Source organism: Leucoraja erinacea, chromosome 1 (genome assembly GCF_028641065.1).
Source record: "Leucoraja erinacea ecotype New England chromosome 1, Leri_hhj_1, whole genome shotgun sequence".
Lineage (NCBI taxonomy): Eukaryota > Metazoa > Chordata > Chondrichthyes > Rajiformes > Rajidae > Leucoraja > Leucoraja erinaceus.
In genome coordinates, this window is record NC_073377.1 from 18,838,336 (window position 1) to 18,858,293 (window position 19,958).

At 44.2% G+C, this 19,958-nt stretch overlaps 1 protein-coding gene across 2 annotated transcripts in view; it reads left to right on the plus strand.

Annotated features, from left to right (window-relative positions):
• The window catches only part of LOC129712416 (mitogen-activated protein kinase 4-like), an 87,727-nt gene that overhangs the window by 30,798 nt on the left and 36,971 nt on the right, over positions 1 to 19,958 (plus strand). The window contains exons 2-3 of one of the 2 annotated variants that reach the window (XM_055660861.1): positions 8,743 to 8,958; positions 18,825 to 19,713. In XM_055660861.1, the coding sequence (XP_055516836.1) occupies positions 19,168 to 19,713 (546 nt within the window). In that variant the 5' untranslated portion in view covers positions 8,743 to 8,958; positions 18,825 to 19,167. Of the gene's footprint in view, positions 1 to 8,742; positions 8,959 to 9,367; positions 11,654 to 18,824; positions 19,714 to 19,958 lie in introns of those variants that run through there. The other variant, XM_055660946.1, reaches the window with a different exon arrangement.

The following is a 19,958-nucleotide window of genomic DNA, read 5'->3' on the forward strand; positions in this document are numbered from 1 at the left end:
TGCTTCAACAGGAGGGGGAGGGCAAATTTGTATTGCAATTGGAACTGCTGCAGCAGGCAGTGGAAGTGTAATTAGAATTTATTTTTTAATTTCCCGTGCTGAGAGAGGCAGGGGTGAGCTGGAATTTTATGTTCGGGAACGGCTTCAGTTGGTGGACCATGCCTCCCATGGGGGCTACGGGTTAGTGGTGTAATATTGCGTTGGGGAACGAGTTGTGTTAGAGGACCAGGCCTCCACTGTGACAAGAACCCAATGGGTCCCACTTGGTCCAGTATGTACCTATAAAGGTCTCATCTTGTCTGTGTGTGAGTGTATGTATGTCTTATACTTTCCTCAAAAGGCTACGCGTTAGCATTTAAATTGTTACATATTCCAACTCACATTTTTCCCGACCACGCCATACTCAGGTTCACTTAAGGTATCATCCCATATTTGACAAGTTGTTCATGATTAAAGTTTTTTTTAAAAGCCAAAAAACGCTTCTCACAGAGAGCCTTTTTCCAGCAGCTTCCAGTGATGATGTCACAATGCCATCTCACAGATGTCCAATCACAATGGATCTCATTTACAAATGATATCACAATGGGACGTTACCAACGGTAACCGCAGCTTCTCACAGAGAGCCTTTTTCCAGCAGCTTCCAGTGATGATGTCACAATGCTACTCACAGTGCACTAATCACAACGGGCTCTCTGGCTGCCGAGTGCCAGAATGACATCACAATGGGATGTTGCCAACAGTAACTGCAGCTTCTCACAGAGAGCCTTTTTCCAGGAGCTTCTAGTGATGATGCTATATTTCACGTTATTGATGAGTAAAGCTTTAAAAATGCCAACTTTTACAAGATTTTTACTGTTAAAATCCTTTCTGCTAGCTTCCAATACACTTCAATACAATGTTGCAAAACAGAAACACTCTGAACTTTTCACCTCAATGGGATATCACAGCAAGTGCTTCAACAGGAGGGGGAAGGGTGAAATGGTATTGCAATTGGAACTGCTGCGGCAGGCAGGGTAAGTACAATTGTTATTTTTTTAAGTCCACTGCTGAGGGAGGAAGGGGAGTGCAGAAATCTTACGTTCGGGAACAGGTTCAGTTGGTGGACCATGCCTCCCGTGTGGGCTACGGGTTAGTGGTGGAATATTGCATTGGGGGACCAGGGCTCCTGTGTGACAGTGACAAGGATAGGGATATCTATATTACTAAAAGTCTGATCTTGACCACTTCCTGTTATTCTGTATATTGATTTTAAATAAAACGCTGCCGCTTACGGCTGTGATTTTTTGCCATCTTACTCAGTCCCCCTCCGCTGCGCAGGACAAGAGGATTTTTCCAATCGATTAAAAATAAAAGAGTTATTAGTGTTTAAAAGATGTTGAGATTCTCTCTCCTGAAGGCCATGCCCCTTCTAGAGGGACTATAAAACCCGGAAGTGTTAAGTGCCTCAGTCAGTCTCTGCAAGATGGGGGAGTGAGAGGGTCACATTTCTCAGCCTGAGCTGTGAATAACACTGAACACATGTCTACTAAACTGTGAGTAGTTTTACTGACCTGTCAGTGCCCTTAATGTGGTTTGAAAATATAGTTTGGAAATGCTAAAGCTATGTTGCCTTTGGTTTGGAAATGCTAAAGCTGTGTTGCCTTTGGTTTGGAAATGCTAAAGCTGAGTTGCCTTTGGTTTGGAAATGCTAAAGCTGTGTTGCCTTTGATTTGGAAATGTTAAAGCTGTGTTGCCTAATTAAAGTTGCCTTGCCTAATTAAAGGTGCGTTGCCTACAAAAAGTTGCCTTGCCTACGTAAAATTGCCGTGCTTAATTAAAGTTGCCTTGGCTTCTATATAATTAAAAGTCTAAGCATGACCACTTTCTGTTTGCGCTTTAAATTGATTTTAGAAAAAACGCTACCAAGTAAGGCCGTGATTTTTGGCCATCCTACTCAGCGTCCCCCTCCACTCATTAGGTGACGAGGATTTTTCCTATCGATGGAAAATAAAAGATTATTAGTGTTTTAAAAATGTGGAGATTCTCTCTCCTGTCAATCACGCCGTGAAGGCCACGCCCCTTCTGGTGGGCGTGCTCAGTCTCTGCAAGATGGAGGAGGGAGAGGTCACGACTCGCTGTCTTTAGTGGCCTTGCTTGAAATAGTATGAAACTGCAGTTGAATTTGGTGGCCTTGCACCCTGCTTGAAGTGGTAAGAAACTGCACTTGAATTTGGTGGCCTTACATCCTGCTTGAAATGGAATTTCAAGGAATAGCCGTGAGTCAACTGCCAGCCCACCAGCCGTGAATGAGTGAGCTACCAGCACAACTGGCTTGAGTAACTCAGCCGCCAGCACAAGAGTCCATTCGGCCCACAATGTCAATACTAGCCCTCTGGAAACCTGTCTCTTCAGCCCACAACACCCATACTAGCTCTCCAGAAAGCCCCCCCCCCCCCCCCCCCCCCCGCACGCCCAGCCGCTTTCGACACAATTACCTCACAATGGGATCCCGAATCTCATTAAACAAAAATTACGATTTTCATTGACATTGACTATATTCTTTTAATAAAGTTCTTCCATTTTCATAAACGGCTAACGTTGTGTTTAGGTTATTTTAATGAAAAAACCTGATTTTCATTGAGAATTCTATTTTAAAAAACATTGCGATTTTCATTGTGGTGGGGTGGGATAGAGGGGAGGTGAGGAGTGGGCGAGCAAGGGGATAGAGGGAGAGGAGGGGTAGGGAGGGAGAGAGAGGGGAAAAGGTCAAAGGTCAAAAACTTTATTTGCCATTTGTGCTTACATAGGAACTCTTGTGTGGTTGTTCAGAGAGTCAAGTCAAGTTAAAAAGACACACAGAAGACACATAATCTATAAAAACATATACTTCTCTAGAACTAAAAAAGAAAGAAAATGCCTAAAACCCTATATAAAGGGGAAAGTGAGAGCATTGTAAATTACACAAACTCTATATAAAAATTGTCGATTGCATTGTAAATTGCACAGGCCCAGGAGACAATATAATATAATATGATGTGCTATGAGGTAGGTCAGGACATCAGTTCATTTTGTTTTGGCCAAGAGTCTCACTGTGGCAGGGAAGAAGCTCTTAAAAAAGCGTGTTCTGTTTGTGACGATGCTGTCCGCTCGTCTGTGCCTGAGGTTGTATGTGCAGTTTTTGTGTTTGAGCAGGGAGTGAGCTGGATGTAGTGTGTCTCTGATGATTCTCTCTGCTCTTTTTTGACAGCGCTGTGTATAGATTGTATCCATGGAGGGGAGTTCCGTTCTGATAATCCTCTCTGCAGTCTTTATGACTCTTTGCAGAGCCTTCCTCTCTGTCTGTGTGGTATTTCCATACCACACCGTGATGCCTGTGGTGAGGATGCTCTCTATCAGTCCTTTGTAGACCTGGGTGAGAGGGCGACAGTGCAGACCAGCTTTTCTGAGCAGCCTGATGAAGTACAGTCTCTGCTGTGCTTTTTTCATACTGTGGCAGCAGTGTTCAAAGTCCAGTTCAGATCTGATGTTACTTGTAATCCCAGGTATCTGTAACTGTCAGCCCTCTCCACCACAGTCCCCTTGATGATGAGGGGCTGCAGGGGGGGTGGATTTTTCCTGAAGTCCATTATTATTTCTCTTGTCTTGTCTGTGTTGAGGCTTAGGTCGTTCACCTCACCATAGGCAAGAATGTCGTTCACCAGACTCCTGTAGCCCGACTCGTCCCCTGCCTTGACGAGGCCCAGGATAGTGGTATCATCCGCATACTTAATACTGATGGTATTTTCCTGGGTGGAGACACAGTCGTGTGTGTACAGGGTGAAAAGTTTGGGACGTGAGGAGGGAGAGTGGGGGATGTAGGGTAGTGGGGGATAGAGGGAGAGGAGGGCAGTGGGGGAAGTGAGGGAGAGCGGAGGGTGGGATAGGGGGGAGGTGAGAGGGGGGGAGTAGGGGTATAAAGGGAGAGGAGAGGAGAGGGGTTATGGAGGGAGGAAGTGACTGAGGGTAGGTGAAAGGAGAGGGAGGGAGAGGTGAGGGAGACAGTGGGGTAGGGGAGGAGGAGAGGGGAAAGAAGAGGGAAGGTGAAGAGGATGGGGAGGGAGTGCTGGGGGATGAGGGGGAATGGAGAAGGATAGGGGTAGGAAGAGGGATGGCGAGGGGAGGGGAAGAGGGAGGAGGGGAGGAAGCAGAGGAGGGTTGGTGGAGGGTGGGGAGGGAGGATAGGATAATGGAGGAGGGGAATAGGGAACTGAAGAGTGAGAGTGAGATGCGTTCACATTGATCTTATATTTTATAGGTTATTGACATTTTGAACTTTAAAAGCGTTGCAGTCGTGCTCCCACTTACCTGCCACGTTTGCGCAGTTGGGGGAAGGTTGCCGTGACTCGCGTCACAGCAGGGATCTCTGGTGTTACAATGGGAACCCGTCAGCCGGGCCTGCGCAGTTGGGGAGCTGTGGGTCAGTGGTGGAATATTGCCTTGGGGGGGACAAGGCCAACTGTTCAGCACCTGGTCTACTATTTTTAAAAACTGCCAGAAATACCAGACAATCAAAGATATGGTGAGACTGAGGAACTGAAGGAATGAAGTCATCAGAAAATAGTAGGGGAGAACTTGACGACATTCTGGTTATCATGATCACAATTCTATTGAATCTAGATTCGTCCCTGTAAATCGGACGATTGCAAAGTTGGAATCTATGATGAAGGAAGTAATAATACAACTTCTTGCAAAGATAAATAGGATTGGGCAGAGTTCTCATGGATTAATGAAATGGAAATCATCTTCAATGTATCTACTGGAGTTTTTGAGGGTGTGACTGATAGGCTAGATAAGGATTTCCAGTGGCTGTGGTCTGTTTGTATTTTTGTGAGACTTTCCACAAGCAGATTGGTCAACAGGGTTCGAACACATAAGTCTGGGGCGAATATGTTTAAAGACTGAGAACTGGATATCGGACAGAAAGAAAGAGTAAATTGTTCTGTCTCAGGTTTGCAGTTTATGATTAGTTGTGTACTGCAGTGACTATTGCTTCGGCTCCAGTTTTTCATTAAGCATCTAACTATAATGAAGAAACCCAATCACAACTAATAAAACACTAAGAAAATATTTCAAATTGGACCCAGAAAAAGTTCATCCCCACAGTCTGCAATCTGCAATTTGAGAAGGAGAAGGTTAAATCGGAAGTGTCAGTGATGCAGTTGAACAAAGGGGATTATGAAGGCATGAGGGAGGAGCTGGCCAAGGTAGACTGGAAAGGGATCCTAGCAGGAATGACGATGGAACAGCACTGGCAGGAATATCTGGGCATAATCCGGAAGACGCAGGATCATTTCATTCCAAAAAGGAAGAAAGATTCTAAGGGGAGTAGGAGGCAACCGTGGCTGACAATAGAAATTAGGGATAGAATTAAACTGAAAGAAGAGTTGTATAACACAGCAAAGAGTAGCCGGAAGCCAGAGGATTGGGAAACTTTCATAGGACAACAGAAGGAAACAAAACGGGCAATACGGGCTGAAAAGATGAAGTACGAGGGGAAGCTGGCCAAGAATATAAAGAAGGACAGTAAAAGCTTCTTTAGATATGTTAAGGGAAAAAGAGTAGCAAAGTCAAATGTGGGTCCCTTGAAGGCAGACACGGGTGAAATTATTATGGGTAACAAGGAAATGGCAGAAGTGTTGAACAGGTACTTCAGATCTGTCTTCACTAAGGAAGATACAAACAATCTCCCAGATGTACTGGAGGACAGAGGATCTAAGGGGGTTGAGGAACTGAAATAAATTTTTATTAGGCGAGAAATAGTATTGGGTAGGCTAATGGGACTGAAGGATGATAAATCCCCTGGGCCGGATGGTCTGTATCCCGGGGACGTGGCTCTCGAAATAGTGGACGCATTGGTGATTATTGTCCAATGTTCAATAGATTCAGGATCAGTTCCTGTGGATTGGAGGATAGCTAATGTTATCCAACTTTTCAGGAAAGGAGCGGGAGAGAAAACAGGGAATTACAGACCAGTTAGCCTGACTTCCGTGGTTTGAAAGATGCTGGAGTCAATTGTTAAAGAGGTAATAATGGGGCATTTGGATAGCAGTAAAAGGATTAGTCCATGTCATATGAAAGGGAAATCATGCTTGACTAATCTTCTGGAATTTTTTGAGGATGTGACAAGTAAAATGGATGAAGGGGTGCCAATGGATGTTGTGTATCTAGACATTCAGAAAGCCTTTGATAAGGTCCCGCACGGGAGACCGGTGACTAAAATTAGAGTACATGGTATTGGGGGTAGGGTGTTGACATGGATAGAAAATTGGTTGGCAGACAGTAAGCAAAGAGTAGGGGCGAACGGGTTCTTTTCAGAATGGCAGGCGAGTGGAGTGCCGCAAGGCTCGGTGTTGGGGCCGCAACTGTTTACCATATATATTAATGATTTGGAAGAGGGAATTAGGAGCAACACTAGCAAGTTTGCAGAGCTGGGTGGCAGTGTGAACTTTGAAGACAATATTAGGAGGTTGCAGGGTCACCTGGACAGGTTGAGTGAGTGGGCAGATGCGTGGCAGATGCAGTATAATATAGATAAATGTGAGGTTATCCACTTTGGCGGCAAACAAGGGGGCAGATTATGATCTCAATGGGGTTAGGTTAGGTAAGGAGGAGGTGCAGCGAGACCTGGGTGTCCTTGTACACCAGTCACTGAAAGTTGGCGTGCAGGTACAGCAGGCAGTGAAGAAAGCTAATGGAATGTTTGCCTTCAAGTTCAAGTTCAAGTGAGTTTATTGTCATGTGTCCCTGTATAGGACAATGAAATTCTTGCTTTGCTTAAGCACACAGAAAATAGTAGGCTTTTATTACAAAACAGATAAATGTGTCCTCTTCATAACAAGAGTATTTCAGTATAAGAGTAAAGAGGTTCTTCTGCAGTTGTATGGGGTTCTGGTGAGACCACATCTGGAGTATTGTGTACAGTTTTGGTCGGGGGGGGGGGGGGGGGGGGGGGGGGGGGGGGGTGAAGGGTGATGGCAGGTGGAGAGATGGTGGGAAAAACGGGAGCTCAGGGAAAAGTTGAATCAGCTGTAAACTTATTGAATGACAACACTTGTTCAAGGGTCCAATTGGGGGAAGAGCTCCTTTCATAGCGTGTGGAGAGTCTGTGCCAGGGGTAAAGTTGCGGGGAGGGCAGGAGTGTTGAGAAGGAGGGGGTCGGGGATAATGCCAGTAGCTCACTCACTCACCGCTGCTGCGGTGCTCCGGGCGCGGAGCCACCGTATTGTAGCCGGGGATAGAAGCAGCTTGGGTAGCTGCGAGCGGCCGCCGGGACCCGACAGCAGAACTGGCCGCCACTTCAGCGCCTTCTGCCGGCCCGCTCACCTCTGGCAGTGCTCTCCGTCTGAACATCTCTCACCTGCCGCTCGCCGACTTCGTTCATGTCAGCCACTTCCCGCAAATCCTTAAATTCCGACAGCCAATCGCGCTGTCGGAATTTAAGGATTTGCGGGAAGCGGCTGACATGAGTGAGGCCAGCGAGCGGCAGGAGAGAGGTTTTTAGACGGAGAGCTGCCAGAGGTGAGCGAGGGCCGGCAGAAGGTGCTGAAGTGGCAGCTGGTTCCGCTGTCCGGCCGGGCGGCCGCTCGCAGCCACCCGAGCTACTTCTCCCCCCCGATTGCCTCCATGCAAGGAGCATCGCAAGTGGTATGATCCCGACCCCCTCCTTCACAACACTCCTCCCCTCCCCGCAACTTTACCCCGGGCCAGACTCCCCAAACACTGTGAAAGGAACTCTCCCCCCACCCCGGTAAAAACGGTATTTAAAAAAATATAGCATTAAGAAATGTACTTACCACGTTATTGGTACACAAACTCCATTCCTCTCTCTTTGTTTCCTAAGATACTCTTCAGATAATGGCAATCCATATTTGAAAACCCCGCCAAGAAACTAGCGCTGCGCATGCGCAGTACAGCAAAGGCAGAATTTCTGTAGCCTTCAGCTCCTCTTGAAATTGTCGGCTTGAAGCAGCGCTGACGGCACATGGTCTGCACAGACCTTCACGTGTTGCAAGCGTTGTGGTTGAAAGGTTGAGATCGATCTCTTAGATAGGCATAATTCTCCCATGCCTTTAATTATTGATATTTAGTAATTACCGTTTTATAATTTTAGTCAGGGTAGGCAGTGCCTACCCTGCCTACCCTGGCGGCACGTGCCTGCTCTAGGGGCCAGTGGAGTCAAGGGGTATGGGGAGAAGGCAGGCACGGGTTATTGATTGGGGACGATCAGCCATGATCACAATGAATGGCGGTGCTGGCTCGAAGGGCCAAATGGCCTCCTCCTGCACCTATTTTCTATGTTTCTATGCCCCAATCATCTGATTGAGAAAATATCCCAATGGAGCAAAATTGGAAGAAATGTTCTGGTTAATTTTCATCTGAATTCCTGAATCGGCTTCTGATATCAGTTTGTAGAGATCGTGATTATTGTATAAGGCAGCGAATGAAATATTATTCAAATTGTTGGTCTTAGTTATTTCTTTGATAGAGCTCTTTATAGTGTCTCTTTCTTCAGTTCTGTCCCACGCCTGTAAAATCTTACTCGTCAAACATGTATCAAATTTCATTTTACAAGCCACTGATCAATCAGTTTTCATCACACTTTCAGATACTGTGCTCCAGATCATAGCAAGAAATTTATTTTTAACGTTTTTCACAGCTTCAGATGATATTGCAAGATTAATGTTTGAAGCAGCATTTCTGATATGTTTTCAAATGTTTTCACAGAAGATGTCTTCAGCTCTGTCTGCTGTGGCTATTTCCTGAAGGCACAGCCAACTTGGAATATAACAACAAGATGTAGAGTGTCCAACAATCCTTCGGCAAGAGGAGGATCTAAAATAGCCATTTGACAGCTGGCAACCATGGGAGGATTGCTTGCATTGTCACATACTCTGATAAGTTTCCAGCTGTGGTCGGGTCCACCACAGAATCTTCTCTGAGGTACCAGAAACACATCGGTAGATTAAAAACATACAAAGCATTGTGTCAGCAAATATTACGGTGCCGGCAGTGCAACGGTAGAGTTGCCGCCTTGAAGCGCCAGAGACCCGGGTTCGATTCTGACTATGGATGCTGTCTGTATGGAGTTTGTACGTTCTCCCCGTGACCTGCATGGTTTTGTGGGATTGTTGGTCGGTGCGGACTGGGTGGGCCTGTTTCTATTCTGTATCTTTAAAGAAAAATAACTAAACTAAATAATGGGTTCAGTGACCCTCTTTGAGCTATAAAGAGTAAGATATATTTAAGAGAGGAAATGTTGATTTTTATTGCCAGTTCTGGAATATCACTTGGAGACGTCCAAGTGTTCCCCACGAATCGATCAGTAATATTGTATAAAACCTCAACTAATTCTGTGCACCCATGAGATTTTGAAGTCATCCAAGTGACCCTCTGCAGGGGTGCTGAAATCTGCTCTTAATTCGCATGTTCTGGTAACCTCCATTTAGCATAGGGGCACAAGCAGTAACTTAAATTTTTTAACAGGAATGAGCAATTGTTTTATGATCACATAAACATTTAATTAAGGTAGGCAAAAACATTTAATTAGGTTGGAAAGATATTTAACTACTGCAGAACTTCAGGGTCCAATTTTTAGTCCCAGAATTAATGTGCGTGCTTTCTTTGTATTCAGCAGGAAGAAGGATGTGAAGGTTCGAGAGTTTGGGAGGCTGTACAGAAATATTCTGGAGCAGATGATAGACACAAAGTGCTGGAGTAACTCAGTGGGTCAAGCAGCATCATTGGGGAAAAAGAATGGGTGACGTTTCGGGTCGGAACCCTTCTTCAGACCCGAAACGTCACCCATCTTTTTTCCCCAGAGATGCTGCCTGACCCGCTGTTTATCTTCGGTATAAACCAGCATTTCTACACAAATATTCTGGAGCGTGCCTGAATCAAGGAGCGGGGAGTGTTAGAAATATTGGAGCACATTAGGGCAGATGAATCCCCAGGGTCGGATGAGATCTATCCCAGGATGCTAAGAGAAGCGAGGAAGGAGATGCCTGGGGCTTTAATGGAGATGTGTGTATCTTTGATAGCCATGGGTAAGATGTCAGAATACTGAAGGACAGCTCACATTGTCCTCTTACTCAAAAAGGACATTAAGGATAAACCTGGATAAACAGGCTGGTGAGCTTTACATCAGAGAAAGTTGTTGTTAAAGATTCTGAGGAATAGGGTGTATATTCGCTTGGAAAGGCAGGTATTGATTCGGAGACACCAGCATGGTTTTATGCAGGGGAGATCAGGTCTCACAAATCTGATGGAGTTTTGTGGAGGAAACTAGAATAGCGTGTGACTTGTAGGGGATTCAGCAGCTGATGTATTCTCATGTATCCGCTGCCATTGTCATTCTTGATAATAGTTTGGGAGATACTATAAGAACAGATTGACGGGCAGCACAGTGGCGCAGCGGTAGAGTTGCTGCCTTACAGCACTAGGGACACTGGTTCGATCCTGACGTTGCTGTCTGTATGGAGTGTGTATATTCTCCCTCTGACCACTTGGGTTTCCTCTGGGTGCTCCGGTTTCCTCCCACAACTGAAAGACATTCAGGTTTGTAGGTTAATTGGCTTTGGTAAGATTACAAATTGTCCCTAGTGTGTAGGATAGTATTAATGTACGGGGTGATTGCTGGTCGGTGTGGACTCAGTAGGCCGAAAGGCCTGTTTCCATGCTGTATCTCTAAAGTTTAAAGCCTAAAGCTTAGTTATGTAACCAGAGTTCATTTTGTAGATGATACACAGTGCTGCTGCTATGTGCCAGTGGTGTGGGGAATTAATGGTTAGGGTGGTTAGTTGAGTGCCAGTCAACACTGCTTTTCACTGGATGGTGTGGAGCTTCTTGAGTATTGCTGTGAGTCTGTACTCATCCTGACAAGTGGAGACATTCCATTACACACAGGACTTGTGTTTCTACACCTCCATGTGCCCTGGGGACCAGCTATTATTGTACGTCCATCCCAAGGCAGTCCTCCCAAAGTGCATTACCTCACACTAAACAGGATTAAATTCCATCTGCAACTGACCAACTGATCAATGTCTTCCTGTAACCTAACAGCTTCTAGCCTGTAGAGAGTGGAAAGAATATGTGGTATTAAGAGATGAGTCACTCATCAGAGGATATCTATCCTGTGACCTGTTCTTGTAGCCACAGTATTTATGTAACTGTTCCAACTGAGTTCCTGGTCAATGGTGACCCTCCCCCAAGTATGTTGATGATGGAGAAATCAGAAGTGATAATGCAAAGCACTGATAGTTGGACTCTCTTACTGGAGACGGTCATTGACAGGCATTTTGATGGCATATCTGATAGTTGCCACATCAACCCCTGCCTGAATGTTGTCTCGGCTTTGCTGACAGAAGAAAGGTTTTAAAGCAGCTACAGATGGTTGGGTCGATCGAGTTTATTTAGCATGTGTGTATATATTTATATTATGGTATATGGACACACTTATCTGTTTTGTAGTAAATGCCTACTATGTTCTGTGTGCTGAAGCAAAGCAAGAATTTCATTGTCCTATACAGGGACACATGACAATAAACTCACTTGAACTTGAACTTGAGGTTACTGCCCTGGGAGCTCTTGGAGTGACCCTGAGACTCTTAACAACCACATCCAGTCTGCTTTATGTGAGGTATGTCTCCGATTACCTTGATGCCCATTTTGTCAGAGCTCCTTGCATGCGCAATCAAATGCTGCCTCAACGTCAATGATACTGATGGTTATTGATATATCAGCTGAACGAGTCTGTTAACTTTTGCCAGTCCCAAATGTTTACCCAATGAAGAGATTGAAGGTTTGTATGATGAATTCAGCAAAATATTTAAGGAATTCACAGAGGAGGTTAGAACAGCACAAAGACAAGCCTGTCGGCTCACAATGTCCATGCCGAGCATGATGCCAAGACCATCTGTTATCTAATACCTGCACAAAACCCACATCCATCCATTCTTTGCATATTCAGGTGCCTATCCAAAAGCCTCTTTGCCCCTCTCACCTAAAAGCTTTGGCCTCCAGTATTTGATTTTTCCATCTGGGAAGAAGGTTCTGAGTACCCTGTCTATGCCTCCCATAATGTTTTATACTTCTATCATGTTTTCCCACAACCTCCTGCATTCCAGAGTCTGTCCAACCTCTCTAATCCAAGTCTGTCCACTCTCTCCCTGTAACTAATATCCCTCTAATCCAGGCATCATTCTGGTAAACTTCCTCTGTATTCCTTCCAAATTCTTCACATCCTTCCTGTATTGGGACCACCAGAACTGCACCTAATACTCCAAATGCAGCCTAACCAAAGTCCTATAAAGCAGGGTCAGTAACCTTTAAGGTTCCATATTTCAACAAATGGAGAGAACATATTTAAAAAATAATTAAATTTGATAATAAATAATTCAATTTAATTTCATTGTCCTAAGTAAACTCCAGTCTAAAAGTAAGTTATGCCTTCCAGTTGATTGTGCTTTAATCTCTCTGTAACAGCTTTATTGGAAAATAAATGTATTACCCCACTCCAACAATTGACTCCAAAGGGGTCAGACAATCACCCAGTAGTAACACATATTCCACACAGTAACCAGATGGTTCTGCGCATTACACAATGCAGAGGTTCTCACTGCTCCTCATCTTTATTAAGAGGTTTTCTATCTATGCTACAGGTGCACTGATGATGGCTTGCTGGCACTGCACGGTTGGGCCTGGGAGTCAAATGTGGGAGGGTTGGGGTAGATGATCAAACCACCAATATGATCCTGAACTCTCCAGGAAAGGAATGCTTAGTATCCTGGTGTTTTCAAGGAGTTTGAAAAGTACATGGAGGCAGTTCCAGGATCCAGGCTGCAATCCTTGTAATATTGAGGGTAGAGGAATGGAGATTACAGAGATGGGGAGGGGCAAGGAACACTGGTGCGCAAATCGCCAGTGTCCCCTATTAATAAATGGCTTGATAGTCAATTTTCACTTTTTGATATGTCACTCATCCGGGCAAACAAATAACGTTATTTTCAAACGTGCCTTGTAGATGAATGTAGATACCTTTGTAAAGGCAGGAGTTGAGTTACTTCCTGCAGAATATCAAGCCCTAGCAGTATCACTAATAATAATTAAATGCTGGTCATGTTCTGGTTCCGAGGATGAAGTACAAACCATGGTTTGCTAAGTGGCAAGGGGCTCCGGCTAAACTACTCTTGTAGCTATGGATTGGCACATAAAGCATTAACATCACATATCATCTCAAATCTGAATGTGGTCAAGGACTGTTGCACTTGGGCTAACAGGCTTTTGATCTGAACTCTTATTAAATAGAGACACAAGAGACTGCAGATGCTGGCACTTTGCCACCACTGATGCTGCTTGACCTGCTGAGTTCCTCCAGCAGTTATTATTCCTTAATAAATGGAGTGGGATCCTCAACTGAACCATACGGTGATTAGCAAATCTGTGCTTCTTGTAAGTATGCTTTGGCAGCACTTGCAGCACACAAGCATTTGGGGGAAGGAAAGTAATTGTCCTCCAAGAGCTGAGTATAGAAGCTGGGATGTAATGTTAAAATTGTACAAGGCATTGGTGAGACCAATTCTGGAGTATGTTGTACAATTTTGGTCGCCCAATTATAGGAAGGATGTCAACAAAATAGAGAGAGTACAGAGGAGATTTACTAGAATGTTGCCTGGGTTTCAACAACTAAGTTACAGAGATAGGTTGAATAAGTTAGGTCTTTATTCTCTGGAGCGCAGAAGGTTAAGGGGGGACTTGATAGAGGTATTTAAAATGATGAGAGGGATAGACAGAGTTGATGTGGACAAGCTTTTCCCTTTGAGAATACGGAAGATTCAAACAAGAGGACATGACTTCAGAATTAAGGGACAGAAGTTTAGGGGTAATATGAGGGGGAACTTCTTTACTCAGAGAGTGGTAGCGGTGTGGAATGAGCTTCCAGTGGAAGTGGTGGAGGCAGGTTCATTGGTATCATTTAAAAATAAATTGGATAGGCATATGGATGAGAATGGAATGGAGGGTTATGGTATGAGTACAGGCAGGTGGGACTAAGGGGAAAAAAAGGTGTTCGGCACGGACTTGTAGGGCCGAGATGGCCTGTTTCCGTGCTGTAATTGTTATATGGTTATATGGTTATCCCTTGTGCTAAATATGCTCTTTGGTTAATTCCTCAAACCCCAGGGTTCTGATAATTCACATGTCTCATTTGAATATTTCTCTCTGGTCACTCAGAACGATTGATTTCCTTTCCGCTTAAGTGCACAGCTCAGTATAGTCAAACTGGGACACCTAACATATCCGCAGCCACATGATGTGATTTGGAGGCTAAATCGCTTGGGTTCTGTGTCTTTCACTGCGACAGCCAGAGCTGTCCATGGAAGGTATGGTGGCTGGAGCCCTCTAAGCACCAGAAGACCAGCTATGTGAACAAAATCTGAACCTCAGAGTACCCTTCCATAGAAACATAGAAAATAGGTGCAGGAGGAGGCCATTCGGCCCTTCGAACCAGCACGGCCATTCATCGTGATCATGGCTGATCATTGTGATCATGGCTGATCATCCATCCAGTACTTAAGTTCATGGAGTACAAATCAAATGTCCGATCTGGAAGACAGCATCCCACCACTGCCATGGATAGTGGCATCAGTGTGGCCCACAATGCTGGCATTAATGGCGAACTGCGCAGTCTGAAATAAGGCTTTCTTGGCCAAGCTACCTGAGTTGCCCCTCCAGCTATCTGCAGCTTCTTCCACAGCAGGAACCAGACTATGTCTGAACATAACAGGCCCGATGCAGAAGTTGCTGTAGTAACCAAAACGGTTGATGTGGGCAAGGACATAGGTGTTGTCTATATGGACTTCAGCAAGGCCTTTGATAGGGTTCCTCATGGTGGGCTGGTCTGGAAAGTTAGATCACATGGTATCTAGGGAGAGCTACATAACCCGATTCAGAATTGGCTTCATGGAAGGAATCACAGGGTGGTGGTGCACGACTATTTCCCAGACTGGAGGTCTATGACTGGTGGTGTGTGTCAGGGATCGGTGCTCATCAGTTCAAAGTCATGGAAGCAGAATTAGGCCATTCGGCCCATCGAGTCTACTTCACCATTCAATCATGATCGATCTATCTTTCCCTCTCAACCGCATTCTCCTGCCTTCTCCCCATAATCTTTGATACCCTTAATAATCAACAATCTGTCAATCTCCGCTTTAAAAATACCTAAAGACTTGGCCTCCACAGCAGCCTGTGGCAATGAATTCCACAGATTTGCCACCCGTTGTGCTAGGCCCACTGCTGTTTGTGGTTTACGTCGACAATTTGGATTAGAATGTAGGAGGCATGGGTAGTAAGTTTGCAGATGACGTTAATGTAGGTGGTATCGTGGCTAGTGAAGGTGGTTATCAAAAATTATAGCTGGATCTTAATCAGCTGGGCGAGTGGGCTGAGGAATGGCATAAAGTGGAGTTTAACGCCTGTGTTGCATTTTGTGAAATCAAACCAGTGCAGAACCTTTTCAGTGAACCGTAGGGTCAAGGGGAGTGTTGTAGAGCAAAGGGGACTAGAAGTACGGGTATATTGTTTCCTGAAAGTGGCATCACAGGCAGATAGAGTGGTAAAAAAGGCTTTTGGTACATTGGCATTCATCGTATTTCAGTATAGAAATTGGAACATTATATGACATTTGTGCAAGATGTTAGTGAGGCCACGTAAGGACTATTGTGCTCAGATTTATCACCCTGTTTAAGATGGAAAAAGTGCAGAGAAGATTTATGAGGATATTGCCAACACTCAAGGGCCTAGCCCATAGGGAGAGTTAGTGCAGACTAGGACTTTATTCCTTGGAATGCTGGAGGTTGAATTGCAACCTTCTAGAGATGTTTACAGACAAGTGGGGAATAGGTAGGGTGAATGCTTTTAACCAGGACGGGGGAATCAAAAGTCAGAAAACTTAGGAATGAAGTGAGAGGGGTGAGATGTAATAGGAACCAGAGGGACAACTTTTTCAGTTATAGGGTGGTGGATATGTGGAATGAGTTGCTAGAGGAGATTGTTCAGGCAGGTACTATAATGGCATTTTAAATACATTTGGACAGGTACATGGATAGGCGAAGTTTAAAGGGATATGGGCCAAACGCAGGGAAATGGGATTAGTTTGGGTGGGAATCTTGGTTGGCCTGGACGGGCTGGGCAGATGGACTTGTTTCTGTGCTATGTGACTGACTCGAGAGGAAGGCAGGCTGTAACGATTTACACAAGGATGATTAGCCACATCTCGACTGATTCAATAGAAATATTTTCAGTATCTGGCTATGTTTGTTCTTACTTTTACAATACGGAAAAGTGAGAGAGCTGAAGGATTAGGAGGATGAGCTCACCCAGCCCCTTAACCCTGCACTGCCATTTAGCTGACCTTGATCCACAGTCTCATTTTCTAGCACAAACCCCATATCTCTGATTGTACGTTACTTGCAGCCTACTTTCATGTTCTATCTTGCCTTTCTTTTTCAATTGATTGAAGAAAGACATTCAACCCATCAGATCTATGCTTTCATTGCAAACGGATTTGAGTATAGGAGCAGGGAGGTTCTACTGCAGCTGTACAGGGTCTTGGTGAGACCACACCTGGAGTATTGCATACAGTTTTGGTCTCCAAATCTGAGGAAGGACATTATTGCCATAGAGGGAGTGCAGAGACGGTTCACCAGACTGATTCCTGGGATGTCAGGACTATCTTATGAAGAAAGACTGGATAGACTTGGTTTATACTCTCTAGAATTTAGGATATTGAGAGGGGATCTTATAGAAACTTACAAAATTCTTAAGGGGTTGGACAGGCTAGATGCAGGAAGATTGTTCCCGATGTTAGGGAAGTTCAGGACAAGGGGTCACAGCTTAAGGATAAGGGGGAAATCCTTTAAAACCGAAATGAGAAGAACATTTTTCACACAGAGAGTGGTGAATCTCTGGAACTCTCTGCCACAGAGGGTAGTTGAGGCCAGTTCATTGGCTATATTTAAGAGGGAGTTAGATGTGGCCCTTGTGGCTAAAGGGATCAGGGGGTATGGAGAGAAGGCAGGTACAGGATACTGAGTTGGATGATCAGCCATGATCATATTGAATGGCGGTGCAGGCTCGAAGGGCCGAATGGCCTACATTGCACCTAATTTCTATGTTTCTCTATGTTTCTTTGCCAGTTCCAAGCAGAATACCCCATCAGCTCCTTCCCTCTCTTCTTTCCATGCAACCCACACTCACTTTCTCACATACCGAACACTTCTCTGATTCATTTGCTGCCCATCTCCAGCACATCTGGACGATGGAGAAATTCAGAGCAATTTAGGAGAAGCACGTGGTCACTGGGGAATCAGCATTGAACCAATAATTGCTGTGCCTTGACATCACCCCTTGTATCCATTAGTGCTGAGAAAGACACTGAGACGATCATCAACATAGAGAATGTAATGAGGAAAAACGGCTTTGCTTTTGCTCTAGTTCCTCCACATTGTTATGTGATGAGTCTGTGACTGTAGTTCAACGTTCAATGATGATTTTTAACTGCACTTGGCAAGCTGCCCCTTTAACCAGCTAAACATATGTTGTGAATAAACCACCTCATAATGTTATTGTGTGGGTTGTTTTAGATTCACAATCCGTAGCAATGGGAGAATGGGCATCAGATATTCCCAAATCACATGATAGAATCAGAGTGATATAGCACTGAGCCTTTTCCCAACTCATCCATGTTGACCAAGATACTGGGTCTAAGCTAGTCCTATTTGCCTGAGCCTGACCCATATTCCGTTAAATCTTTCCCATCCATGTACCTTTCAAAAATGTCTTTTACATGTTCTCTGACAGCTTATTCCATATACCTACCACCCTGTGTGTGGAAAAAGTTGCCACTCAGGTTCCAGCTAAATCTTACCCTCTAATCCTTGATTGAGGAACTCAACAAATCAAGCAGCATCTGTGGAGAGAAATGGACAAATAGCATTTTGTGCTGAGCACCTTCTTCAATCTAATACAAGGGGATTTGTGTTCATGAACATAAATGTCTTTATCCATTTATTTAGAGCTTTGGTAAGACCACATCTGGGATATTGTGCACAATATTCACTAAGGAATGTAATACATGTGATAGAGGAATTAAAGCTGGGGTACACCAAATTGATTGCTGGGATGCAGATTTATAAGAACAAATTATGGCTTGGGGTATATAGTCTCAATTTTTTTAAAAGAGGGGTAAAATGTACAAAATTCTTCAGAATTTAACAGGGTGATTGCAGGATTAGCGATAGCTCATTTAGCTGTGGACAAACAGGAGTCTCAGTCTGAAAATAAGTTATTGGCCATTCAGTACAGAAATGGGAAGAAATGCTATCATAAATAAGTGAATCTTTTGCAGTTTTCTTCTCAAATGGCAGGGAGGCTCCGTCACTGTATATTCAAGGCCAAAATATTGAGGAAACCGAGGGAAATGGGTTGATGTTGGAAAATGGAACTGAGGCAAATGAACAGCCATGATCCTGCTGTTGGGTAGAACGAGTACGATGAGCTGAATGGCCTGCTCCTGCTCGTATTTCTTATTGTAATTCAATTTAAAGAGTTGCTCTAGGCATACTAAAATAATGCAATCATAAATTCTGATTAAAATTCCAGAAACTGGAACCCTTAATGCCAAAAGGAAGGGCATTACTGAATGTTTTTAAAGGAATTGTTTAACAGCATTTCATTATTTCAATCCTCCATGTTATAGAAGAGTTAGTAAGCAGATTTTGGTTTTATTGAAGTAATTTTTTTTTCTCTAACAGGAGAAGATTTGGAGTGGATTAAGGCTAAACTGTTACTCTAACACAACAGAAACAAACGGCAATAAAAATCTCAAGGAGCCGTGAAGTGCATTTATAGAACCCACTGCTGAACAAGACAACCATGTGTCTGCTCTGCTTTGCATAGCGCTGTGGGAATTCTTGCAGGCACTCAACATCCCAGGAATATCATCCAATGCCATGCCCACCAAAAGTTAATTCTCTTCGGCTGAGTATCGTATATTTTGCGTAACTGTTCATTGGAAAAATAATCCAATATTTTTAAAAGGCTTCTGGATGAAAATAACCCTTAACCTCCACCGTGAAATAATAATTCACCAGGGAAATGGCAGAAAACTTTGACTGTGCCGCCCAAGTCCATGGCTTTGATCTAGGTGCACGTTACATTGACTTGCAGCCTTTGGGGTACGGCGCCAATGGTTTGGTATTTGCGGCAATAGACAGCCAAAGCTACCGCAAAGTTGCAGTGAAGAAAATCACTATTAGTGATGCTCAAAGTCTAAAACATGCTCTGCGGGAAATCAAAATTATCCGTCGATTGGATCATGACAACATAGTAAAGGTTTTTGAGGTTCTTGGTCCCAAGGGAAGTGATATACCTCAAGATGTTTATAGGTTGAGCATGGTGTATATAGTCCAAGAACATATGGACACTGACCTTGCTCGCCTTTTGGAGCAGGGACCCCTTTCAGAGGAGCATGCTAAGCTTTTTATGTATCAGCTACTTCGAGGACTTAAGTACATACACTCAGCCAACATACTGCACAGGGATCTAAAGCCTGCCAATATCTTTATCAATACCGAAGACCTTGTGTTGAAGATCGGGGACTTTGGATTGGCAAGGATTGTGGACCCACATTACTCACATAAAGTAAGTGATTCTTTTTATTTTATTTGTTCGTGGAATGCAGATGAAGCTAGCAATGCTAGAGTCAATCTCTAATTGACTTGAGAGTCACATACAGGCGGGATTGGGTAGAGATATCTGATCATTCCTGTGGACATTAGCGATTCAAATGGATATTTACAACAATCCAGTAGTTTCTTGATTAATATTGCTGAATTAGTATTCGAGAGTTATTTAATGACTTGAATTTAAATTTTGTAATTGCCTTC